This window comes from Trichosurus vulpecula, chromosome 1, assembly GCF_011100635.1.
Source record: "Trichosurus vulpecula isolate mTriVul1 chromosome 1, mTriVul1.pri, whole genome shotgun sequence".
Classification (NCBI taxonomy): domain Eukaryota; kingdom Metazoa; phylum Chordata; class Mammalia; order Diprotodontia; family Phalangeridae; genus Trichosurus; species Trichosurus vulpecula.
Window position 1 is genome coordinate 189,733,475 of NC_050573.1, and position 27,198 is coordinate 189,760,672.

Genomic DNA, 27,198 nt, shown 5'->3' on the forward strand with positions numbered 1-27,198 from the left:
AACCACAGAGTGATTTTCCAGAGATACTGCTTCTTAATTAAAAGGCAGAGAAATATGTGTTGAATTCCTAGAAAGAATGAGGTGGTGGTATAATTAATTGCTTGCCTGAGAGATTGGCAGGATAAAGTCCTATTATAACAAACTCCATGGGACATATGATTGTTTTATTATAGTGAGATCCTGTGTTGAAAATGAGTGCTGTTAGAAAGCACACGCTCAGTCTGCAGGAGCAAGGTAAAATAGAGTTAATACCAAACCTTTGTAATAAATTATTAAGTAAAAACCTATCAGGGGAAATTGGGAGGTGTTGCACACACCTTTCCTCCTCCATGCTTCTGTCTTTGTGTGTTTTGTTGTTTCCACGGGGGCTTTGGGATTGAAGTGTTTGAGGTAAGTAGGAGTGAGCAGAGTCGAAGGTTAATTACTGAAGAACACTAGAGCTCTGTGTAGAAATTAGCTCTTCTCCTTCTCCCTTCTTGTAGCCTAAATAGCATTCCACCAAGTACACAGAACTATTCTTCTTATACTGAACAGGGATCAGGATAACATTTGTCATCTATAACTGTTTATTTTAAAAAATTGCTTCAGCCAAATCAACGAAGCACTGCCATTATGGGCAATCTGTCAGGATATGAAAATAGTTTTGTTGAACAGAATGGAATTTTACCTCCAAATGAACAGAGGTAGCCCTGACCTGTCTTTCTGCTAAAACTGGAAAAGACCAATATTGACTGGAAGAAAATAAAGGGCAGCTTTAGAAGAGAAAAACCATCAGGGAAGTTGGTTGGCTATAACTAAAAGGAAAATTTAGTCTGATTTGATAACACCACTATGTATTAGATACCTTTAGTGAGGGTCTAGTCTTAAACACACTTAATTTTTCCTGGTACCAAAATATACACAATTTTTAGCACTTTTGAAATCAATGAACACATTGAGGTACACAAGTTGTCTTCTATTTGTAATCTCTGAATGCTGTAATTAGCTAAAGAAAATAAAGCCTGCTACTTGGAAGGAAGGAAGTGAGGATTTTGTGATATGCATGGCTATTAGTATGTGAGTAGATTAATATGTAAGCACAAATTAAATATTTAAAGCATGTCAGAGGGTAAGAAAAATCTTACTTCAAGGTAATATTTATGGTACTAGATGATAATTTTTTTTTACATTATAGTGTTAGTGCTACTAATAAAATGATACAAAGAATATCTGTATATTTACACTGAAGAAATATTAGTCTGAAAAAAAAAAACTGTGGGAAAGTCATAGTCCGTGATTGTTGAGGTACTAGACGTAAGCCTAATCCACTGTGAGCACAAAATGTTCTACCATTCTCTCAACGATCTTTGGGATCCAAAGGGGCTATTTCATAGGCTGGTGGCTAGTGTCTTAAACATGATAAATTTACAACTTATTATTTGTTTTTGTGTCATTTTCATTTTTGACACACTCTGGTTGTCCTCGCAGCCTTATTCCATGATGGAATGGCATGATGGAGTGAGGGTGATATTAAATTTTAATGTTATTGCTGCTATTCCTGTTGACTGTTTTTTGCATAAGTATGCCTGCTTCTTTAATTCCCTCTTTTCTATGGCCAGAAAACAGAAGTGTGCATAAACAGTCAGGAAAATTACTGTATCCCCTGGGGACCCCGCATCGCATGCTCTGCCTGTTGTGAATGATGAATCAAAATGGAAAGGTTATCATTTTCATTAGCTAGGAAAGAACAAGACCATACTTTTCTCCGAGTGTAATTACAGTGGTTCACTGGCAACATTACACTGCAGTAATTAGTCTAAAGGTGTATGTGAGGTCAGTCTTTTGCACAGACACTAGAAATATTATTTCAGAGTTTAAGGTCACAGCCTTGTGTTTAACATGTTCCAGGCAGCTTAAAAAAAAAAACTAATTTGACTGAGCTAAAGAAAGACATTTGACATTTCCCAGAGTTCATGCGTTCAGAAGCCAGTCAGGTAGAAAAATTGCATTTTATTATCTACAATAAAGAAAAAGCTTAGCTTCGGAAGTATCATGTCAGTATTTTTTTTTTTTGCAGGATAAACAGAGATGAAATTCGAGTTTATTTGGGACGTGATGTTAATAATTATGAGGGCTTTTTATGTTTATGTGTTTTAATCTCCACATTTTCCCCGAGGCAACTGGTAGTAGTGTGGACAGAAAAATTAATTGTTAGAATTGCTTTCAATGAAAGAAATTTCATTTCTTTACCTTAGTATAATTCCTATCAAGAAATAAATGTTTGTATTACAGAGTTCCTCCAATATGCACACACTTTTTAAAAATTGTCACATCCATGCCCTTAGCTACAATATGGAAATGCTGGAATTTCTCAAACACAAACCCAAATAAGATGGAGATGATTTTCCAAAATTGGGGCTCACATTTTCAGTGTTGAAAAATGTGAAAAAGAAACTAGAAAGAAAAATAACTCTTTAAAATCATAGTTTATAGAGTAAGCCAAAGTTAAAATGCAATTTATTTTAATTTTTCAACCTACCAGTGAAAACTTTGCTTGCATGTTGTCATTAGATAATAAGCAACCTTTTTGAGTCCTGGACCCCTTTGGTGTCTGGTAAAGCCTGTGGTGAACCCTTTTTATAATCATGTTTGTAAATGCATAAAATAAAATACATAAGATTACGAAGGAAATTAATTATATTGTAATGCAGTTATCACAATATATATATATTTTTTTTAAAAAAACAAGTTCTTAGATCCCAGCTTAAGAACCTCTGAGAGGTGTTAGGCCAAATAGCCTGGCCATTTGTTTAATTTGGATAATGACTGCCTTCTAGCCCCAGATCTCTTTATAGGTTGGGTTTTGCGTTTTGTTTTTGGTTTTGTTTTTTTTTTCTCTCTACTAATGGTCATTTAATACTGTTTGTGAGTAAGTAGGAGGGAAGAAGGACCTTAAATGAAACGTTTACATTCATTCAGTCACTCAGTACTACAGGAAACTCACTCTGCTTTATCCAGTTGTGTGTTTTCAGTGTAAGTGGCCATCTGTTTAGAACTTGGTATTTTTCACAACTTCAAGTAGTTGGGAAAATTTGAGCATGGATATGACACAAATAACACAGTTGATTTTTCAGCCTAGTGAAAATTTTCAAAAATTAAATATATAAAATCAGTTCATATTAACTACAGATGTTTCCCTGCTTTGAGTCCAATTGTGACTGAATTTCAGTCCTTTAGTCTGTTTTGGGTTTTGTGCAGCTATCATTTAAATTATTTCATAGTGCCTTCATTTTCTCTTTTTATATTGAAGTGTTGGAAAGTATTTAGTATACATCCTTTCTTCTTTCCTTTTTCACTCAAACAAGTGTGGTATGATTTATTTCTATTTGTATCTTCAAAAGTATGAGAAGGGTATTGGTCTCCTTTCTCCATTTCTCTGTCAAGTGCCATTTCTCAGCTCCTTCTAATGACACTGACCTAAAAAAAAAAGAGCATCTATGATTACCTGGGATCCATGAACATGTTGCTTCACCTACCTATATGGAAATTACCCCCACCTCTAAAATGAGGGCTATTTTTAAAAGGAGGTTTTTGAGAATTTAAGCTTCATAAAATCCCTAAGAAATAAAATTTAAATGATGTAGACTAATCTTTTTTTGCCCTGCACATTTGCTACTAATGTCACTTTGCTACTAATGTAATTAACTATTGCTCTAAATATATATGTATGTATATGCTTTATTCCCATCCACTAAGACCCAGTGTATCAATTATGAAATATACCTAGCTAAAATTGGTGACCCAGGGTCTCAGCACTGACAGATACTCCCAAAGGCACACATAGACCTAGATTAAATGAGGAGAAAAACAATGAGAATGGGAAATGCTTGCTTCAGAAAATCAGGATCCAGGTTTAGGCAGTCTTCACACTTTTGGCAGCTTAAATTCTTGGAAATTAGGGTGTAACGTGAAATTATTTTAATGAATCTGAATTTCCCATGGAAACAGTGTTGTAATGGCTTAAATCCCTGACCAAGGAACTGTTTTCTGACTTCTCATAAGATGATCTCAAGTACTGTGTGCATTCTGTTATAAATTTTATGTCTATATGCTATTTGGATAGAGCTTTCTTAAAATATAGACTAGTTATTTAAGCCTAAAATGCCAATCACATAATTTTTAAAATAAAATGCAATATATAGATAATAGTACAAAATATGGTAGAGGAAAATAGTTTATCCTATCTGTATATTTTCTGTTTTCCCACATTTAATTTTTATTTTTGTGAATAGGAGAATGCCAAAATTCATGGTTATTGTGCAATTCATGTTACTGCTAATTTGTCTAGTTCATACCTTAATTTTTTTTATTGCTAATAAAAATTAACTTCTAACTCCTTTCCATCTCTTCTCCCTACCAACCCATTAAAGGGAGAAGAGTGACAGGTTATTATAAAACATATAATTCTAACATCATTTAATACTTTATTTTGAAATGAATTCTTTTGTTCTGTATGCTACTATGTCCTGAAGCTACCTTTTTAGATCACTCTTTTAAGCTATAATTTTACCTGGTTTTTAATAGTTCCTGTTATATCACTCATGTTCTAATGATACTTTTACATAAGGTTTCTGGTTGTGCTAAAATAAAACGGCAGAGATAAAAATTATACAAGATGCATTCCTTTCAAATTTATTATAGTTTTTTTTTTGTTAATTCCTGGTAGCAAAGATTTTCTATAATTCCTCTAGGAAAGGCCAAATCTAGAGAAATGGTCTTGCACCTTGGTGTCAAAAATTTGTGAACTATACTACCTAGAGTAAAAATCTAATCCAAGGTTCCAGATGTTGATTGATTGAAATGATTTAGTGAAGTGTCAAATATAGTGGCCTTGCTTCTCAGATGGCAAGATGTCTGTAGACATGGACAGCAGGGGTGTGTGTGTGTGTGTGTGTGTGAGTGTGTAAAAAGATGGGAAAGTAATTCACCCATCTTTGTGCATAGCCCAAATTCTAATCCTTGTAAGCTCCTTTGCTTTTGTCTGTCGCTGGGCTGAAGAGTTATAGGACAAATGAATCATTAACATTATTGTCATCATCATAAATAACAGAAGAAATTACCTGTAGTTCTTTGCCTTTGCCTTGGGCATCCTTCCTGATTCACCTACCAGTATTTTGACAGTTGAAACTCTTGGGCTAGTGGCACAACCATCGCCAGACCATGATGATTTGTCATTTCTTTAGCTAGTATTTCTTTTTATTTAAAAAAGACTTGAGGCTTTATATACATACATATGCTTAAAGTCAACCCACAGATTATTCTACTGTTAGCTAGGTTATGTGATCATCTTCTTTATTATATCTCCTACAGTGGCTAAACTTTTATGGGTTTCCTCCTACCTTCCTAACGATTCCTTCTCTTTTTCCAGTGGTCCCTTGTTATTCTCCTGCCCCATAAACATTGATGTATTCTCCATGCCTCTGACCAACACCTTTTTCTCCACTTTTCCTTTATAATTATTCCTACTCCCAAGGCCTTAGTTATCATCTCTCTACAGAAAACTGGCAAATCCTCTATCCCCATCTTGACCTCTTCTCAAAGTTTCAGTACCAAAATTTTAATTGCTTTTTAAATAGTTCTATCTTAAACCTCCAGAACCTCAAACTCAACATATTCAAAACTCACCTTCCCAAAACCAGAACCTTAACCTCTGATGACCGCTTAGCTTTGTCCAGCTCCCCCAAAATTCTCTTTCTGCATGACATAGTGAGGAAAACATTAGATCTGGAGTTAGGAAACCCAAATTCAAGTGCATTGGAATTAGCTTAATAGTCATGTGCCCTTCACTTAACCTTTATGTTCTTGAGTTTCTTCTATAAAGTGGAGAAAATATTTGTAGTGCCTGATTCACCACCTTGTGAGATAATTGTATGTGAAGAGCTTTGCAAACCTAAAGTATTATATAAATGGTGAATATTATTAGTATTGTTTTATTTCTAATGCACTACCCTAACAATGTTATTTTTTTTCCATTATACCCCTGTAGCTGTCTTCCATTGCTTACTGAATAAAATACAAATTGGTTATATTTACATTTGGGGTCTTTTCTCTCATCTTTCCTCTTCAGATACTCTTCAAAAACTCCGGGCTATTTACTATTTACTCCTTGTTTACCTTTCTCATCTTTCTCTTGTTTCTGTTTCTTTGCTAATGGTTTTTCCCCAGGCTGAGATGGTTTTCCCACCAACTCCATCTGCACCACTGCCTGTTTAAACATTTTCTTCTAGCACTTACTCCAGTGCATAGCATATGGTAGATGCTTAAAAAATGCTTTTTGACTTACTTCAAGACCTATTTAGACCCTCCATGAACACTTCCTTTACTCTCTAACTACCCCCTTGTCCCTTCACTGTCCCCAAAGTATTTGTGATTTCTCCATCCTCAAATTTCTCATACTATTAATTAAACACCTCTATCCAGATATCCTGCCAGAACTTAATTTTTTTACTTTAATTTTAACTAACAGAAATATACTTTACCCCTTCCAATGGAAAAGAAAAAAAAAAACTTTGAACAAAAATGTATAATTAAACGCCTATATTTGCCAGGCCCATAAACTATATATCTCAATCTACACTGAAGTCCATCACCTCCATCAGGAGGTGGGCCTGCCACCACTTCAAAACATCATGTCCAGAGCTAAACTTATCATCTTTTACCTACATCACCTCTTTTCCCCAACTTTCTTATTACTATTATTGGCACTACCATTATCCCAAATGGCTTAAAACCTCAAAGTTATCTCTGATGTCACTTGCCAAAATAATCTCCCTTGGAGAACTATTAGAGTTTTTAACATTAACAACAGGAGTAAAGCAAGGTTGTGAGCTCACTGTTATTTTTGATGTATCTCTAGATATATAGCAATTAAAAAAAGTTAAAGAAATAACTCTCACTAGCTTTGGCAAAGAAGATATTGAAATATTATTTGTAGGTAATATTTATAATTTATCTTAAAAGCCCCAGAAAAACAACAAAAATGGGATGAAGAACTTCAACAAAATGGTAGGATTTAAGATCAATGCACATATCATTAGCATTTCTATATACTTCACTTGATCTGTGATCTCTTTTGATGGAAGTACTACATCTAAGGATGAATACAATTATTTAATTTTTCTTTTTTCTCAGTTTGAGGAGGGTGGAGTGGAGGAAAAGGGAATAAAGGAGAGTTTTTGTCCCCCTTCCCCCAAAAAAGAAAAAAAAAGAAAGAAAAGAAGGTCACTGAAACCTATTTTTGAAATGGAGAAAAGACCAACAGGAAAACCAGAAATAATAATAGACAAGCAAGACAAAAAATAAGTGCATTATAGAGATTGAGTTTCATGTATGATGACCCTCTCTGTCCTGTTGTATGTGCAAGTGCTTATTTTAATTGATGTTTATGAATTTCAGAATTTTTAAAAAAATTGAAAAAGTGAAATGAAAGTTAAAAGTAGGGGAAAAAAAAGTAACGCTCAATTGCCTACTTACCCCTGCCTTATACTTCTCCATTGGCCTTTGGGTAATGTCCAATGAATAAACGAATAAGAGATTTTTTTAAACAGTTCCTACATGCACAGCCTTGCGCTAGACCTCAGGGTACAAACAGCAAAATAAAGCAGTCCCTGCTCTCAAGGAGCCCACATTCTAAAGGGGAGACAATACATAGATTTGCAGCCAATCAGATGGAAAGGTCCCATGGTCCTTACGTTACAGCAGCAAAGCAGATGTTAATGCCTCTTCTTTAATGTCATTTCTACTCATAAAATCATATCTATTTTAAATAGATATAATTAAACTGTTTTATACCACCAAGAGCTAGGGTGCCAAGAATTTTCCTTTGTGGGATCTTCGAAAGATGTAGTCATACCATCTTCAGAAGCATCTCCACGGGGGCTGCTTCCCAAAAGATCTTAAGTTCAGGTCCCTGGGGTATCTCTATCAGCACCAAAGGTGAGATTGTAGTGCTGGTGGTAGTAGTGGCTTGCTTTGCCTAGCCCATGCTGCCTCCTGTCTCCCCCTCTGGAGACTTTACAGGTGGGCTGTCTCACCTTCCCTGTGGGTAGCAGTTGATTAGCAGTTTGTGAGGATGACTGACCCCTTCTCCACAGGACTTATTTCCCTGGATGATGGTTGTGAGGTCCAGGCTAGAGATAACATCACTGGGTAAACATTAAGGTTAAAAAAAAAAAGATGGTCCTTTGTTTCAGGGAAGAGTTTGGAATTATTTAAAGAATAGTTTTACAAAATTTTTCCTGGCTTCCTTCAAACCCCAGCCAAAGCCCTACCTTCTGCAAGAAGCCTTTCTTTAATAGTAGCACCTTCCCTCTGTTCATCATTATCTTATATATGTTTTGTTTGACAGGTGCAGCTAGGTGGCACTTTGAATAGAGTTCTGGGCCTGAAGTTAAGAAGACCTGATTTCAAATCTGGCCTCAGACACTTATTAGCTGTATGACTCTGGGCAAGTCATGCAGTGCTGTCTGCCTTAGTCTCCTAAACTGTAAAATGGGGATAAAAACATCACCCACCTCCCAGGCTTATTGTGAAGATCAAATGAGATAATATTTGCAAAGCATTTAGCATAATACCTGGGATAAAGTAGGCACTATATAAATGCTTGTTCCCTTCCCTCCTTTATTTGGAAATAATTTTTTGCATGCATAAAGAAAGAGATACCTCTTTAGATTGTGAGCTCCTAGAGAAGAGAAAGTCTTTTGCCCTTCCTTGTGGCCCCAGCACTTAGCACAGTGCCTGGCAAACATTAGTCACTTACTAAATGATTGTTGACTAGCTGACAAAAGCAATCCAGCCTTCTTGCTTTTTTCTTTTAATATCTTAGTCCCTCTTCATGGTTCCTGCACATTTTCCCCAGATATAAGTACTGGTGGATGAGCTCTAAGTAGCAGCCCTTCAATTGTATTTCACAATCTTTAGCTGCATATAACAAACAATCTTTAGCCACTTGGTTTTGGTTTTTTCATCTGTGCATGGTTATTTTGAACTCTTCTGAGTAAGTTGCATCATATTTCTAAATAAGCCTGACAAAGCCTAGGGAAAAATTGATAGAGAAATACATTAAATCTTGCATCTGTACACTCCAAGGAAGTTAGAGATAGAGACAGAGAAAAGAAACTAAAATATAGTGTATACCAAAGTATTCTTAGTGGTATTCTTTATGGTAGCAAAGAGCTGGAAACAGTATCCATTAATTAGGAACTGCCTTTTTAAACCCGTGATATATAATGAAATATTATTTTATAATATAATGGAAATATAATGGAACATTATTTTTCCAATACAAATTTAGAGAAAAAATTTCCTTTAAAACTTCCTTAGCTAAATTGCATACCTTTGTGTGTGCTCTTTGATCATTGTCACATTCTTTATGAAATTTTCTGTTGTTTCTTTGATTTGTCCTTTGACCCAACAGTTCTTTAGAATTAACTTATTTATTCTCCGGCTAATTTTTAATTCTTTCTTCACAGGTCCTTTTTTAAATATAATATTTACCGCAGTAAATGAATAGCAGGTGAATATTTATTATTTCTGTACTGTTTTTCTTTGTTTCTGAAGTATTTATGCCCCAATAAGGGTGCCAGTTTTTTTTTTTAAATATGCAGTGCATAGTTATGAAGTAGGTATCATTGAAGATCTGTTATCTCCATAGGACTTATACTTTTTGTTGTTGTTAGATTTGTCAAGATCTGAAAGGGGTATATTGAGGTTCCCCACTATTACAGTTTTACTGTCTATTTTTACCTACAATTTGATTAACTTTTCCTTTAAGTATTTAAATATTATGCTGTTCAGTACATTTATAAAGTATTGATATTGCTTTGTTGTCTATATACCACATAGATATTTTTATTATATCGATTATTCTTGTCATTTCTATTTTTACTGTAGTCTAGTCTGAAATCATGGTTACTACCCCAGCCTTTTTTAATACACCTGAAGTATAACAGATTCTGTTCAAGGTCCTCATTTTAACTCCATGGTAATCTTTATGTTTCAAGTATAGTTCTTGTAACCAACACATTGTTGGATTCTTTTTTCTAATCCATGTTGCTTTAGTCTTCTGTTTTATGAGTGAGTTCCAATTACAGTTCTGATCGTTTTTTACTTCTTTTCTGAATTTTCCTTTACTTCTCTGTATTTACATTCCCAATCCATTGTTCTTTCTTTTGTTTTCTCTGGTGATTCTTAACATCATAGATTCTGGTTTTTCTGTTCTGCCAATTATTTTTGCTGAGTAGGATATAAATTCTGTCATAATTCTCATTTCTCTTCTAAACTTCTCAAAAACAAAGTATTTTGGTTCCTTGTTCTTCTCCAATTCCACAAAAACCTCTGTCTCATCAAATGTTGGATTATTTCCCTTTGTTTTGCAGTATTTATTCATAGATGCCTGAAATCCTTTACTAGATCTGAAAGTCCTTTTCTCCTTCTGTTAATGTTTTCCCTCTTTATTATCTGCTTTTGTTTGAATTTTCTTCTTCCTCAGATCTTTGATAATTTCAGTCCTTTTGCTCCCTTCCTGACTCCATCCCCTTTGATGGGGCTTTCGTTGGTGCTGAATCTCAGTGCTTCTCAGACTGTATACCACACTGGGAAATATTTGGTTTAGATCTCTGTAGGTCTCTGCCCTGGGTGACTTTTAGGTGGACAGAACTGATCCCAGCTGGGTGATGGGCTCTTTCCCTCAGGCTTAATGGTGGGCCAGACAGTCCCCACATACATATAGTGTCTTGTTCCAGTGTTCTGACCCACTCCCTCTGTTCCTCAGATCTCTGGACTGGCGCAAGCACTTTAGAGTGCCACCAAACTAGTGCTTTGTGATTGATTTCTATAGTGAAGTCAAGGTAGACATCAGTTAATTGGTTTGGGGATTGGTTTGGTTTGGTTTTTTACCTTCTTTTGGGTTCCAGGTGTCCTAAGTCATGGACTCTGCTGAAGTTGTTTTATCTTTTATGCATGATTTCCATTTTAGGGGTATTTGAGGGGACATGAGGATCAGAGAAAGTGTCAAGTCTTTCCTCTTGTTGTCACATGACCCACAGGTATCCACAGTTATGACTATTAATGTATATTTACATTTTTCCTGTCTCGTATTTTTTTCCTCTCCTTTCTTCTGCTCTCATTTACAAAGAATGAGGTGATGAAACAAGAGTTTGCCTAATACTTGTAATCTATTAATGATACAGTTTATTTCTGCTTTGTTGCATCTCTTCTCTTCCCTTTCCCTACCCCCTCAATTACAGGGTTTTTTTTTTTTTTACTCTTTCTTCCTTATTCTTCCCTTTACACTCTCCTTCTAGCATGGGATTTTGTTTGTTTGTTTGTGACTGCTCTTTTACTTATTTTGTACTCCCTATCCCCTATTTCCCTGTTGAGTTAATGTATTTGTAGGGATACGTAGGTGGTTCAGTGGATACATCACCAGGCCTGGACTCAGAACGACCTGAGTTCAAATTCAGCCTCAAACACTTACTAGCTATGTGACATTGGGCAAGTCATTTAACTTCTGTCTAATCCAGTTTCCTCAACTGAGAAATGGGGATAATAGCAGCACCTACCTACCAGAGTTGTTGTGAGGACCAAATGAGACAATAATTGTAAAGCCCATAGCACTGTGCCTGGCATATAGAAGCTGCTATGTAAATTTCAGCTATTGTATTATTAGCTATTATGTACTACACTCTGTGTGTGTGTGTCTGTGTGTGTGTGTGTCTGTGTGTCTGTGTGTGTGTGTCTGTGTGTGAACATGTGTATGTCTTTGTCCAGTTCAGATGCAACTGAGATCCAAGGGACTCTTGTTTTCCCATATTCCTTCCTCCATGTTTGCATATTCTTCATCTTATGCACCCCTGTCATGTGATAGTGAGTTCCCTTCCCTTCCCCCTCCTTTCCATCCCAATATAGTCCTTCCCATCTCCTTCTCCTAAGAATATCAAGAAGAACAAAATCATTCCCAGTCCATCTTCTTGTCTTAACTTTTTCTCTAACTTTTGACTACATTAGGAATCTGAGAGAACATTTGTTTCTTCTTCCTATATTAGCATGTATATAATTCATCCTTACATAATCACCTCTAATTGATCAAATGTGCGTACCTTTCTATATTTATTTTGTCTCCTGTGTTTTCATTTCAAAGTGTTTACTCAGTTCTGACTTTTTTTTTAAATCAGAAATACTTAAAAAATACTCTATTTCATTAAAGGTCTATCTTTTTCCCCAATAATATTATTGTGTTTTGCCCAGTGAGTTATTCTTGATTGTAGCCCTTTATCTTTTGCCTTATGGAACATTGCATTCCAAGCTCTTCACTCCCTAAGAATGACAGAGGCCACTCTTTTTTTTTTTGACCAGGAAGTTCTAGATTTGAGCTCTGATGTTCCTGGAAAATTTCATTTATGAGATCTAAGCAGTTTGTGAATTCCTGAAATAGTATGTCCAAGCTTTTTTTTTTTCGGGGGGGGGGAGGTCATGATTTTTAAGTAATCTGATGATTCTTTGATGATTTCCCCTTGACCTAGTATCCAAATCAGTTGTTTTTGTAAAGATATACTTCACTTTTTCCTCTGTTTTTTCAAACTTTTGATTTTCATTCTATTTCTTTTTCTACCATAGATTTATTGTTTTCTGTTTGGCCTGTTCTCATTTTCAAGTAGTTCAGTTGTTGTAGAAGGTATAATTCTCCTTGCTACTTTGTCCTCCCTTGATATTCCATATTATATCTCCTGTTTAATTTATTCTATTTAATTTTGTAGTCAAGACATTATTTTCTCTGAGGCTTTACTTGGATTTTTTGTAGAGTTTTTACCAATTGGACTTCTCTCAGGCTAAGGTATTTCTTCATTGTGTGTGTGTGTGTGTGTGTGTGTGTGCGTGTGTGTGTGTGTGTGTGTATCAAGGCTCAGTTTCTGGATTGAGGATTTCTGCTTCAGAAAACTCCACTTCCATATTCATAGTTCGGGTAGGCCCTGCTTGATCCTAAGTTCAGTGGCTAAAACTTGGCCCTTCCTTCTGCAGGAGTTATCTGGCCTATTCTCCTACCATGGTTCAGGTCCAAGCTGCCTAGGCAATAGACTGGGCCAGGGCTGCCCAGATATTAGGTCAGGTGTGGGCTGCTTAATTGCTGCTCTCTTCCTATCTCTTGCCATAGATGGGGTTCTGGGTCCTCTCATTCTAGGCCTAAGCACTTCTCTAGCCCTGTTTCTCACCAGGGATGGGACATAGGAGTCATGTGTGCTGGATGCTGCTCTGGCCCTCTCTCCTGATCTGGCACCAGGCTGCTTCACACCTGCCTGGGGAAGGTAGCCTTCCACCTACCTTAGCTCGTCTCCATTCTGTGCTTCCTCAGAATTTTGACAGCTTTTTGCACAACCCTGAAATGGATAGAGGAGTTTATAGGCAATTCTCATTGATATTTTTTATCATTGTTACTTTTGACTTGGTATATCTTTAGAGCTTTATTGGGGTATTTGTGGATAAACAAGACTCTACTAAGTCTAACACTCCACCATCTTCCCATAATTCAAATAATACTGTACGATAAAAAATGAGAAATATGATGCACTCCAGAAGACTAAAACAAACCAAAAATAAGTTGAACCCAGAGAATATTAATATACATAGTGAACAAACCACTGAAAATAAAAGCATCACTACAATGAAGTTGAACTCAAGTAATGGAAAAAGACAATGAAGATCCTCCTTCGTAGCACAAATGAACTACCCAAGATTGCAAAATACTGGGGAAGGATTTCATTATTCAGCAAAAACTATTGGAAAGATTGGGTAGTAATCTGAAAGAAATGGGATAGAAAGTATTGTAAAATAGTATATTCATCTTACAGTATGCTCCACAGGAAAATTCCAAACTCCTTAACTTGTCATTTAAGGTCTTCCATAAGAGTTACATGAACTGATACAAAGTGAAGCGAGCAGAACCAGGAGAAAATTGTGCACAATAACAGCAATATTGTATGCTGATCAATTGAGAATGACTTAGCTATTCTCAGCAATATAGTGATCAAAGATAATTTCTAAGGGCTTATGATGAAAAATACTACCCACCTCCAAAAGAAGAACTGATGGCGTCTTAATGCAAATTGAAGCATACTTTTCTTACTTTATTATTCTTGGGATTTTTGGTCTACGTTTTCTTTCACAACATGGCTAATATGGAAATATTTTATATGATTGCACATGCATAATTGCTTGCTTTCTCAAGGAGGAGGGAAGGGATGCAGGGAAAGAATTTGGAAATCAAAATTTTTTAAAACAATTGTTAAAATTTTTGTTTACATTTAATTGAGGGGGAAAGGTCTTCCATAATCTGATTCTAATATACCTTTCCTTTTTTCACATCACTCCCCTTTGTGCATATTTTCTGCCATCTCCTGCCATTGCATGTATTTGTACAGAATTTCCTCAAAGCCTGGAATACAGTCCCTCCTCATCTCTTAACTGTTGAAACCTTCATTGATCTTAACTGCCCACCCCTACTCCTCCCACTCCTACTAAAAAGTGATATCTCCTTCCTCCATTTTTCTTATACAACACTTTGTCTGTATCTTCTTTGCCCCATTACACTCTGTCTTCTGTTATATGTATTTGTTTACATTTGGCATTGTAGCAGTAGATGGCAGGCTCTTAGAAGGCAGTGTTTTCATATTTGTATCTTCACTCATCTCAGTCCCTTACACATTTATTTAATTGAATTTATCTACATTCCTCCATTTATCTTAGCCATTTGTATATATGTTTTATCCCACCACCCCATTAGCTTTTTAAGTTCTTTTAGGGCAGGGATTGTCTTTTTTATCTTTGTGTACCTAGCACCTGCTAAAATACCTTGAAAATCTTCGTTTATTTAATGGATCTGTGATTTCCTTGATTTGAGTGGGTAGTTCTTCTGGTACAACTCATCCATGATTTTTATCCACTGCAGTTTTTAACTGTGTTCTCTCATGAATCCTCCATAATCCACCCAATATGCTGATATCTTCTTTGTGTATTTTAAGATTACTAGTATCAGCCAGGGGTGGTAGTGTATCCTTGCAATCCTGGCTACTGGGGAAGCCTGGTATTTCTTGAGCTTAAGAGTTATGAGATACAATTGATGAGCTGATGAAGTGTCCACACTGAATCTATCACCAATGGGAGTGGGGGCGGAGAGGGTACCAGAGACTACCTAAAAAGAGGTAAATCAACCTTGGTCAGAAACAGAGCAGTTCAAAGCTACCAGGATGATCTTTAATGGATCAGCACTCTGAGTGACCACTGCACTGATACAGAGAGAGCTGGTTTCAAAAAACAAAAATAAAACAAAACCAGATTTTTGGTGTCATGCAGCATTTGTTAAACTGAATTAAACCAACTATTTCTCTCCCCTTGTCATGTACTTATCAGACTGCCCTTGATGTTCATTTTAATTGGTTGTCTCCCATATAGAAAGGTTGGGAGGAGAGCACATAGTACTATTTGCCATGGACCCTATCCCCCTTTGTGGATGGCCCCTTCTAGTGGTGAGGCCACTCACAAAGGTTTATCCATGTACTTTGCCCTGGGTCCCAGCTTCCTAACTTTTTTTCCCAAAGATTATCTCAGGAAATTAGAATCCTGTGACATAGAGTAAGAGTCAAGTGACAATTAGTCACAGAATTATCTATCAAGAGGTGGAAGGGACTTCAGAAACCTTTGAGTCCAACCCATCATTTTACCATTAAAACAAATGAGTAACTGAAGTATGGAGGTCTTGGAGGCGGGAGGTTTCATGGAAAAAGGAGGTCTTGAACTGTTCTTAAAGGATGTGTAATTGGAGGAAAGCAGAGGAAAAGGAAGGGGATCCCAAGTGAGAAGAATGTGCAGGCAGAGATGGTTATCAACACTGCATTTGGGGAACATAGGAAGGAGACCGACCTTGACATGATACTTTATCTCTCTTGGTCTGAATTTGTTTATCTGGAAAACGAGGATTTGGTTAGACTTGATGATCTCTGAGGTCCTTCCTAATAGCCAGAGAGGCATCCTTGCCTCTATCTACAATTGTCTGTCTTCTGATGGAACTCCAAAGAGACTGTGTCATCTATAGCCCTCCACGTTTCACAAGACCATTATTCATTATAAGAATTAGCAAAAATAGCACCTATCTACTCACCATCACTTAGTGTTCTTGGGAAACAGAGGTTTCCCTCTCTTACTATATAAAAATGCAGGTATCTATCACCATCACTATTAAAATACAGAACTACAGTCAATACGTACTATATGTAATGGTGAGTATGTATGCATAGCTACCTAACTGCATTAATTCTATTGCTGAGGAGAAAGCAACATAACTCCTAGATATTCTACAATTTCCCATTATTATATTAGATTAATTTTCTGAAAACTTAATAATGTTAGCAGAAGTATAATTACAGACTTCTTCAAGAACCATTGACAGGTACTTATCCTAAGTTATAAGCAGCTCACACTGTGAACTGTGTGCAAACATTAAGTTTTCTCTCACAGAAAATATACTTTAGTACAATCCAAGCTTGCCCATTGGATTTCATGAATATGGCCATTGAAGCACAAATGGAAAGTTGAAATAACTTTCTTGTTTGCATCTTGATTTTTGAATAACTAATACTTAACTCTTCTTATCTTTCATGGATAAGTCTCTCATGGATATCATCTATGAGACCTCACAGCCTTTGGCTAAAGGCCATCTCTACAATCAGCAAATTATGATGAGTTTGGGAATTTGAGTTTTGTAGGATTGGCTACAGCTGGGTTTACATTTCCTAAATGTCTATAGCCAGAACATGTTGACAAGTCTTTATCTGAGTGGGAAGAGGATTTTTTTTTAGTCAGCCTGATAACATGATGTAATTTGGGGGGTTGAGTTTGTTAAGCAACAAAGCCAAAAGGAATTCATGCTACAACCAAATAGTACAGCTGGTTTGCTGTGTTAGACATTTTGGCAGCACCATAAAAAATAACTGATACTTGAAAGGATACATTTCACAGTGGGACAAACTTGGAAATGACAGTGATTTTCAGTATAGAGAGATTTCTTGAGTCAACTTTTTATCTGAATTCACATTATAGCTATGAAAGGGATAGGTTTCAGCTGTATCTTTTCTCACTTCATGCCATTGTTTCTTTGATCCGGCAACAAAGTCCTAGTCCTGTATTTCTGACATCTTCAAACGTTTAAAGTGTTAAGATTCACTTGAGAAATTATTATTTGCTTGCCGCAAAAAATGTATGACAAAAAATAGAGGCAGACATTGGAAGATGAAAATAACTTTGGAAATAAGTGAACAAGGCTTGAAAATATACATAATACATAAAATGTTTAAATACAAGTGCTTAATCTGCTACTAGTTGGAGACATTTTCCTCCGCCCCTCATCACTCAAATAAATGTTTATTATTACTCTTTCCTATTGCCAAAATATTTCCACAAATTTGGATTGAAAGCAGCTTGTTCTGGCTGATTTTGCAACTTGGTTACAAGAAACAAGATGATGTTCGGATGGATTTGTTTTTGTTTTTGTTTTTCATCTTAAGCCTTCATTATCTGTGGCAAGGGAGGGACTAAGATCAGATTTTATGATTAGTTATGTGATAAAATGATAAGATTTCCAGTTATGCTAATTTCTTTATTATCATGTTAGTCTTCTCACAAGACATTTGAATTTGTATAAGGCTATTTTTGTTTCAGCTGAGTGACCCTGGTCAAGTCACTTAACCTCTGTTGGCTTCAGTTTCCTCCTCTGTAAAATAAGGATGAGACTATCACCTACCTCTCAGAGTTGTTGTGAGGATCAAATAAAACAGTACTTGTAAAGCACTTAGCACAGTGCCTGGCGCATAGTAGGCTCCTAATGCTTGTCTCCTTCCCTTCTTCCCATTTTTTTTTTGTCTTCTCCCCACAGGTTGGTGAAAGACAGCAAGTGCTGGTAACTGAAGAATCTTTTGATTCTAAGTTTTATGTTGCACACAATCAATTCTACGAGCAGGTAATAATCCCTATTGTAAAATTTGCTATAAATCTGAGCTTTTCCCTAATGAGAATAATAAGTAATGAAAGTGAAAGCATTCACATAAAATCAATGAAGAAAAAAGAACCTGTAGCATCAAGACTGGCTCCAGCCAGCTGGGCTGAGCCATAGAAATCTTTATGGAGTTTACTCCCAAAAAGTTTACGGAAGAGTTTACATAGTGAGTGTACTTTAATTCACAGTAACCTGTAACAGGGCCAGTCTCTGACTTTGGGGGTTTGGGACTACTCAGTTGTAAATGTGGAGTGGAAGGTAGAACTGGGGGCACTGTCAAAATTCATACAACCCACTAGAAAAAACGTATTAAAAGTAAATCTGAAAATAAGGAGAGACAGAAAGATGAAAGGGAGCCTGATTAGCAGAGATTCCTTACCTTTTCCACTACCAGTTTTACCATAGGATCATAGATTTACCAGCTGGAAGGGACCTAAAAGGCCAGGTAGTCCAACACTGTCATTTTAAAGATGAGGAACTGACACCCAGGGAGATTAAGTGATTCCCCCAAAGTTATGCAGGAAAGAGATGACAAAGATCAAATTTGAAACTGGGGCCTCTGCCTCCACACCCAGCATCTTCTCCATTGTATCATGCTGCCTCCCACTTTTCCTGCACTCTACCTTGGCTGTGATGGCAGAAGGCAGAGAAGAAAAGGAGATCTGCTCCATAGATCAATTCAAAGAAACAAAATGAGAATGCCTAGACCAGATTTTACATTAACAGTAGCAATTAGTTGGAGGCAGGAGGCAGTATAGATTCCCTAATCATCCACACCCCTGTTCTGCTCTTGCTACAGAGAATGCTCCATTCTGATCGTAGAGTCAGAGAATGGTTCTTTTATATGTTTTAGGAAAAATTAAAATAAACCACAAGGAGAAACTAAGAGCTTTATGATGAGATAGAAAAATTTAATGTAAATGTCAATGTGTAGCTTAGATATGGATGTCAAGATTGGGGAGAGTACTGACAGAAGTAGAAAAGGCTTATTTCAGTGAAAATTATGTATACATGATGTTTATCTAATTGCCTTTTATAAAATACATATATGTACACATATATATATAATATAATAGATATATGTATATATCTATATAAAAATGTAGAATCTTTTGTTCCACTCTTCTACATGCTACCCCATATTCCCTAGGAGTAGCTAATAATAACAGCTACTGATACTTCTACTACTACTACTACTACTACCACCACTATCACTACTACTACCACCACTACCACTACTACTTTTCTCAGGAGAAAAGAAGTGTTAATTTTTTTTTTGAGTTTTTCTTTTTGGTGGCCACTAAAAGTTCTGTGATTGGCATGGTAGACTAGGCAGCTGCCAGTCAGTCAGCACTGGTATTCATGTAGGTGCCCCCTTCTAGGCAGCACAAAATGAGACCATGAAAAGAATAAATGGAGGTTACCTCTTGTTCTCAGCCCTATACAACCTGAGTGCTTTGCACTCAGTTTCAAACTGGACAGTAAATGCATAGGAGTCACTGCTGTGGTGCCCTCAGAAGGAAGGGTAGCTTGCAGAAGGAGTAAAGATTCTCACCATTCCCCGTTTTAACTTGAAGCTGCATCATCATCCTTGTATCTTCTCCATGTATCCCAGAGAACAGTGTTCTTTTACAGGCCAGAATGGTGCTCGGGCCACAGGGAAAAGACTGCCTGACTACACTACCCCTGCTCCTTCCTGCTTCCCCTTCTCCCTTCCCACTTGGGCTTTTGTCTCAGCAGGGAACTTTTTTCATCTTAAAGGCAATGGCATGCCTCATTAACTGTTTCCTTCCATTTAAAGAGGAAGGGCTTTTTCCATTTATTAAATAATAGGAGAAGGAGGAAGCTTTTGGTATTCATTCAGTTCAAAGCATAAGATTAGGGATTTGGCGACAGATATTTTACCCTGGAAGATTATTAAAACTTCAAGTTTGCTATCAAGATTTTTTTAATTATATAAACTCTAAAGGGTTCAAAGGAGGAAGAAGCCTTACACCCAGTTTCAGAAGTCAATAATTTAGCTGTTCCAACCTCCCCTTTCTTATTTCCCTCAGTTTTCATAGAAGGAGACTGAGGCCCAGAAGGCGTGATTTCCCAGAGTCATTTAACTAATAAATGGTTCCTTCCATTGCATCGGAGATTTAATTTACAGATATTGAAGACCACTTCAATTAATTTTTCTGATATGTAACTTTACAACCTGACAGTATAGGGCTAGAGGTCATTTTTCCCCTGAGTCATTATCCTCAGTATTCCTCAAGAGAAGGCTGTGTATGAGAAAATCCAAGTTCTAGCTGTCTTCCTCAAAGAGATTTGGTACAGATCCGATTAATCCAGCTTCTCTCTCTTTTCTCCCCATGACTGAGCGTATCAAGGATAGCATCAGAATTATTGTTTGTAAAGTAAGCTGAGATACAAAGGTGAATCTGTCATTAGAGTGCAATGTGTTGTAGCATATGAGTTGGTAGATATATGCTGCATACTCACCTAATGTATATTCAATTGATATCTATACTTGCTTGAAATAACTTTCAAATAGTTTCTGTTCTAGAAAAGCAGTACAATAAAACAGGCAAACCACAGAGAAGGAAATGTTTGAGGTAAGCTAGGTATCACCGACTCTAGTAAAAAGAATCTTTCGGACAGATTGCTGTGTTAGCCCAAAGAAGTCTCATTTCGGAGAAGCTGGTTTTTAAAGAGCAGCACTTTAGAAGTGACGATCAAAGTGATTTTGTGAGGAAAGGAAAGAACTGGACAAAGATCTGCCACAGTCTAGGATTTTGGAGAAGTTTTCTTTTACCTGCCCTGCCTCTATCTCCATCCTCTGAAAGAAAAAAAATAAATAAATGCAGTACTCTATTTCAAACATCACCTAAAACTATCATGCTGACAACTACTAGGATATCTAGTACTATAAAAGGGTTTTCATTAGAGTTGCCTCAGCTGATTTCATTGAGAACTTAAGTTACATGCCTGTAGTTAAGTAACACAGCTCTTTAGGACTAGACTTTGAGTGCAGTTCTCTCCTGGCTCCAAATCCATCTTTTTTTCCTCTGCATAGCATCCCTTGTATCTCTCAATCAGCCATCAATAAACAAGTATTTGTAAAGTCTTTCCTGTATGGAGACAGCAGGATGGCACAGTGGATAGTGTGCTGGGCCTGGAATCAGGAAGACCTGAGTTCAAGTCCAGCTGTAAGCACTTAATACCCAGTGACTCTTGCAGTTCATGTAATCTCTGTTTGCCTCAGTTTCCTCAACTAGAAAATTGGGATTAATAATAGCACCTAAGGTTAAAAGGATAAAATGAGATAATACTGTAAAGCACTTTGCAACTCTTATTTGTATAAATGCTAATAATGATAATAGTTACTACAACTACTACTACAATGTGCTAGGCACTCTATTTAGTTCAAGGAATACAAAGAAAGGTAAAAACAGTTCTCACCCTAAAGGAGCTCATATTCTATTATGAGAAGGCATACATAAATAAGTGGGTACATACAAGGTATATGTACAGAGTAGATGGAAAGGAATCTCATTGAGGAAGGCACTAGCAGCTGGGGATTAAGAAAGGCCTTCTGCAGAAATTGGGATCTGAACTGAGTCATGAGGGAAGCCAGGGAGACCCAGAGGAAAAGATGAGAAAAGAGAGTATTCCGTGGACAAGGGACACGCAGTACAAAAGCTCAGAGACAGAAGATGGAATGTGTTATATGAGAAATAGCAAATAGCTGTATGTTGTATAGCTGGATTGTGGAGTGTATGGAGAGGAGTATAGACTAGAAGGATAGGAAAGGGCAAAGATATGAAGATCTTTAACTGTCAGCAGACTTTATATTTGACCTTGGAAGGTAATAGAGATAGAAGGATGCACAGGAATTTATTCAGCAAGAGGTGGGGTGAGGGAGTGTGACATTGGCAGATCTGTGCATCAGAAAAGTATCTGTCAGCTGAATCGAGGATGGGCGGGGGTAAGGAGGGACATAAGAGATGAGAACCTGAACTAAACTGATAATTGGGTGGGTGGAGAGAAGAGGAATGTATACAAGAGGTGTTGCAAAGGTAGAAATAAAGGGATTGAATATCTGGGGTGAGCAAGAATGAGGAATTGAGGACAATACCGAGATTACAAGCCTGGATGAGTGGGAGGATGGTAATGCCTTTGACAGTAACGGGAAAGTTGGGAGGAGAAAGATGAGTTCTGTTTTAGTCATATTGATTTTCAGTTCAATAAAGATTTATTAAGCACCTGCTATGTGCTAGACACTGTGCTGAGCACTGGGGATATGAAAAGAGGTAACTAGACAGTCCTTGTCATCAAAGAGCTTACAATCTAATGAGTTGTTGCCTTCAGCTGCCTATAAGACATCCATTTCCAGACATTTATTGGGCCATTGATGATGTGAGGCTGGGACCAGGACAGATGGAAGGGCTTGATTTTAGATCTTGTAATCTTATAGGGAATAATATATAAGGATAATAACTGAATCCATTGGAGCAGATGAGATTACCAGACGAGTTAGCATAGGAAAAAGAAGGGAGCTCAAGACAGAGCCTTTGTGGGACACCCACAGCTGGTGGTCATGACGTGGATGGAGCTCCAGCAAACAAGACTGAGGAGGAGTGTCAAACAGGTAGAAGGAGAACCAGCAATGTCATAAAAACCAAGTGTGGAGAGAGTATTCAGGAAAGAGAAGGTGATCAAGTGTCAAATACTGCAAAAAAGTCACAAAGGATAAGGATTGAGGAAAAAAAGAGGCAAAAAAGCCATTAGCTTTGGCCCTTAAGAGATCATTGGTAACTTTGGAAAAAGAAATTTCAGTTCAATGATGTCAGAAGTCAGATTGCAGAAGGTTTAGAAGAGTAAATGGAGACAAAGTGTAGGCACCTAGCAAAAAATTACTTTCTCGAGGAGTTTAACTGAGAAGAGGAGAGAGATGGGATCGGCTGTTATCTCTCATTCTCAAAGAGGACCAAAATGACATCCCTGTGTTGAGGTCATGGTACAGTGTGTCCAACTGTGGCTCATTGGACTTAGAAGGCTTTACCACAGGGTGGTCACAAATAGTCCATATGAACATTTGGAATGGAGGTGTCTCTAAATTTGCATATCTCACTTTTATAGGATTTATATATCTCATGATATAGGATTGTAGCTTGTGGAGACTGTAGGATCTAGTAGGGTTTTTTTTAAAGGCTGGGGAAGACATGGGCATGTTTGTAGGCAGTAGAGAAGGAGTAAGTAGATAGAAAAGATGAATAGTGGGGAAGATAGTAGAAAAAGTATGCTGAAGGAGCTAGGAGGAGACGAGACCAAGGGTGCATATAGTGAGGTTGGTCTTGGCAGTGAATAAGGCTACCCCTCCTTCCAAGACCAGAGTGAAGGAGGAAGTAGTAGAGGAAGATGTGTGAGTGATCTGAGATGATAGAGTGAGGAGAAGGTGACATTCTTGGCAAATGGCCTGAATGCTTTTTCTGAAGTAGGAGGCAAAGTCCTTAGGTGAAAGGGTTCTGCAGTGGGAGGAGAAATAAGAGTGCTTTGTACAGCCACAGTGAAGAGTAGGGTAGTGAGTTGATTTAGAAGGAATGGAATAATTGTCTTTTCACAGTGAGGGCCCAGCTGAAGTCAGATAACATAAATTTGTAATTCCCCTAATCAGCAGTTTCTAGATTTCCTCCAGCTCTGTTCAGCAGCATATAAATAGGAACAAAGAGAAAGATGATAGCCATGGTCCAGGTTTGGGTTTTGGGAAAGTGTAATCTGTGATAGAACAATGGAGTAAGGGATGTGAAGATAGAAGATAGTAGATAGTATAGAGTTGAATTGATTCACCAAGGGGTGAAGATGAGGAAGGAAGACTAAAGGGGCAAGGGAATGGAGGTCATAGTAAGGATAAAGAACTTGGTTAGGGTTTGTGAGACACTAGGAACATTGGAACGATAAAAGATTACCAAATAAAGGAATTTAAAATTCACAAACATGGAAGTGGAACATTTATGGGTGATGATAAGATGATCAAGAGTATAATCATCTTGTTTCTTACCAGAAGAATCAGAAGTTCTTTGTAATTTGTGTATAGTTTGTGTACCTTTTCTCAACACTGAGTAACATAGAACTACCAAAGGGCTAGCCCCGTGAGTGAAAACGCCTATCTTTTTCCTTACCTACTTTTAGTACCAACATTTCCTATAACTATTCAGGAAGATGGTAAGACAGGAAAGTAGTTGAAATGCTAGTTGTTCAGATGCACAAAATTTTAAAATTTATTTCTGTAAAACAATTTAAAAACCCATTTTCTGTTGAAATTTTATCCTTGTAAATCTCAACGTATAATTAAAAAGTAAGTATAACCTTTGTTACACTTTGGTGTAATTTCTTTACAGGTGCTTGTGCCAAAGAACCCCATGTTCATGGGGAAAATGGTTGAAGTGGACATTTATGAATCAGGAAAACACTTCATGAAGGGGCAGCCAGTGTCTAATGCCAAGGTGTACACCCCATCCATCAGTAAACCATTAGCAAAGGGAGAAGTTTCTGGTTTAACAGAAGTGAGTAAAATACATTTTTCTCTTTTACTAGACTAGTAAAAATGGTAGCTGTTCAAGCATGGTGATTTCAGGCTATGTTTCTGTTATCATTTATAGTTCCCTTTTTTATGTATGCATGAGGCTTTAATCCTTTCTGACAGATTGAAATCTGTATTAGAGAGATGCTTCTGCTGATTCCTGCAGCTTTGCTTCTCTGCTTGGAAAGGAAATAAGTTGTTTCTGGTGCCAGGCTGTGCATAGAGGGCAAAAGCCATTATTTGCAGGTGAAAGATTTAACACCAAAGAATATCTAATCCGATATGTTTCTAAGTCAGTAGATCTTGGGAGTGGGGGGAAGACAAGGATGTGGTAGAGGGACAGATGTTTTTTCATCCCTTACAAAACTATTTGTGGCAGCATACAGATGTACCTTTGAACAGATACTAAACCGTATCAGTGTGTGTGTGTGTGTGTGTGTGTGTGTGTGTGTGTGTGTGTTTACGGTACTTTTAAGTAGGGTCTTTGCCTGGTATCTGCCTAAGTCATGTGGAGTGAAAATTAAACATTTTTTATTTCTATGAAAAAAAGTAGTAACATGACCCCTATTTTATACCTTGGTAAATATGGCTGTTTGCCAAGCTCCCTCTTACATTTCATTGAGCCTCAGTTGTAAAAGCTGATGGAGTGTGAAATGAAAATGTGTATCACATTGCTAAGCATCATTTGAGGTCCTCTTTCCAGCACAATTGTTAGGCACTCCAAAGAAAGTGTGTAGCTGTGGTTTAACATATGGAAGAAAGATAGCTGATGGCTTATCCAGCCATGTAATTCCAAAATTGTTTCTATCTGTGTGTTATCTTTTTCTCTCTTAAAATAAATTGCAAATGTATATTAACATAAAATGAGGGAAATATAGCTTGTATTAGGCAGTGGCAGTGTACTGTTATTAGGATTATCATTTCTTATTCCTGTCTTAGTGGTTTTACGGGACTCCTGTATGTTGGAACCTGTGGGAGAAAGAATGACATTAGTCATGATTTGACAGCGCATGGCTACAGTAAAGCTGGTGTTTAGAGTAGTCTTTTTGACTGATACTGAAAGTTGGTAGTGTCATAATATATAGTGTATGTGACTGGAATTTACTAGTGAGAAGAGCCAAAAGTGCAAGTTTGCTAGAGTCTAAAAGACCCTAAGCACAGCTAGGTTTTTTTAGAAATGTTATTTTGGCAACTGTGTAAAAAATAAATTGGAAAGGAGAGAGATTTGACTTTGGATTATGAGGATATAGGAATAGTCCAGGCAAAAGCTAATTAGGGCCTGAACTAAAGTAGTTTCTATATGAGTAGAAAAAAGGGGACTTATACAAGAGATGTTATAGACGTAAAATTAACAAGACTTAGCAACTGATTAGACATGAAAGGTGAGAGAGGGAGTAGAGTAGAGGATAGCTCAGTATATGAACATGGATGATGATCTGGAATATGGTGATAACCTCAGTAGAAATGGGGATGGGTGATAGGACAAAGGGGTGACACACTCCAGAGCAGAGAACAGTGTAAAGTTGAACTACTAATGTCAAGGATAAAAATTAAGCTAGAGCTAGAGCAGTGCCCTGGGAAAGCAGGGACGGATGGAGCGATTAGAGGTATCAGGGAAAGAGAATAGGTTATGGAGAGGTGAATCACAGGGAGAAATGGAAAAAAAGGAAGTTAAGGTCAGTTACAGGAATATCAGGTCCATAGATATTCCTTGATCCCTTCCAATGGTCAGTCTGAAAAGCCACCCACTATAACTGGAAAACTGAGGCCCAGAGACAGCTTAAGCCATTGAATGGCATAATTGGCACTCAAACTGAGATCTCCTGACTTTAAATCTGTTGTCCTTTCGACTACTCTGTATTGTCCTTCATTATATCATAAGTTAGTGGGGAGCATAGGAGTCCACAAAATAGTTTCTGTTTCTGGTTTAAGTCAGTGGCTTCCATTTTTCATCCCAGCCACTTTCACAAAACAAGAGAATCCTAGAGTTAAAAGGGACCTCAGAGTTTTATCCATGTGTACCTAATGGTAATCCTTTCTATAATATCCTTGCCACAGGTTTTTCAAAAGAATTTGTCACTTTCCTGGGTAATCCATGTTCATTACTGTAGAGCCAACCTCCCATGAGAATTTCTATCTGTAACAACAGTGCTGCTTGATACTACTTTGGCTGTATAAGACCAACAACATCAGCACACAGGAAGGCTGCTAGCGCAGGTTCTTTGATCTGCTTTTCTAAGGAAAGCAACTTTAAGGGGTTAACAATCTCAGTATAATTAAACATACATATATCATTCACTTAGTTCAAGGGAAAAAGTCAGCACCCTAAACTTCAGAGAAAACATAAACAGAAATTACAGGCAGAAATTATATAAACAGAGCAAAATAACACAAATCAACAGACAGCCTTCTAGCCATCTGACCAAGACGTTACATACGTACCAGGGAGAGAAGCACCAACATCTGGGTTTTTCAAAGCCGGGGGCTCCTTCATGGCTCCCCAGAGTCTCATCTGGTCAAATCACATGACACTCTTCCAGTGAGTGAGACC

The 27,198-nt window shown here is 37.2% G+C and overlaps 1 protein-coding gene across 1 annotated transcript in view; it reads left to right on the top strand.

Annotated features, from left to right (window-relative positions):
- CDKAL1 (CDK5 regulatory subunit associated protein 1 like 1) overlaps positions 1-27,198 on the top strand; it is a 695,070-nt gene that overhangs the window by 650,931 nt on the left and 16,941 nt on the right. The window contains exons 14-15 of the mRNA XM_036741492.1: positions 17,960-18,043; positions 24,466-24,630. Coding sequence (XP_036597387.1) covers positions 17,960-18,043; positions 24,466-24,630 — 249 coding nt within the window. The remainder of the gene's footprint in view (positions 1-17,959; positions 18,044-24,465; positions 24,631-27,198) is intronic.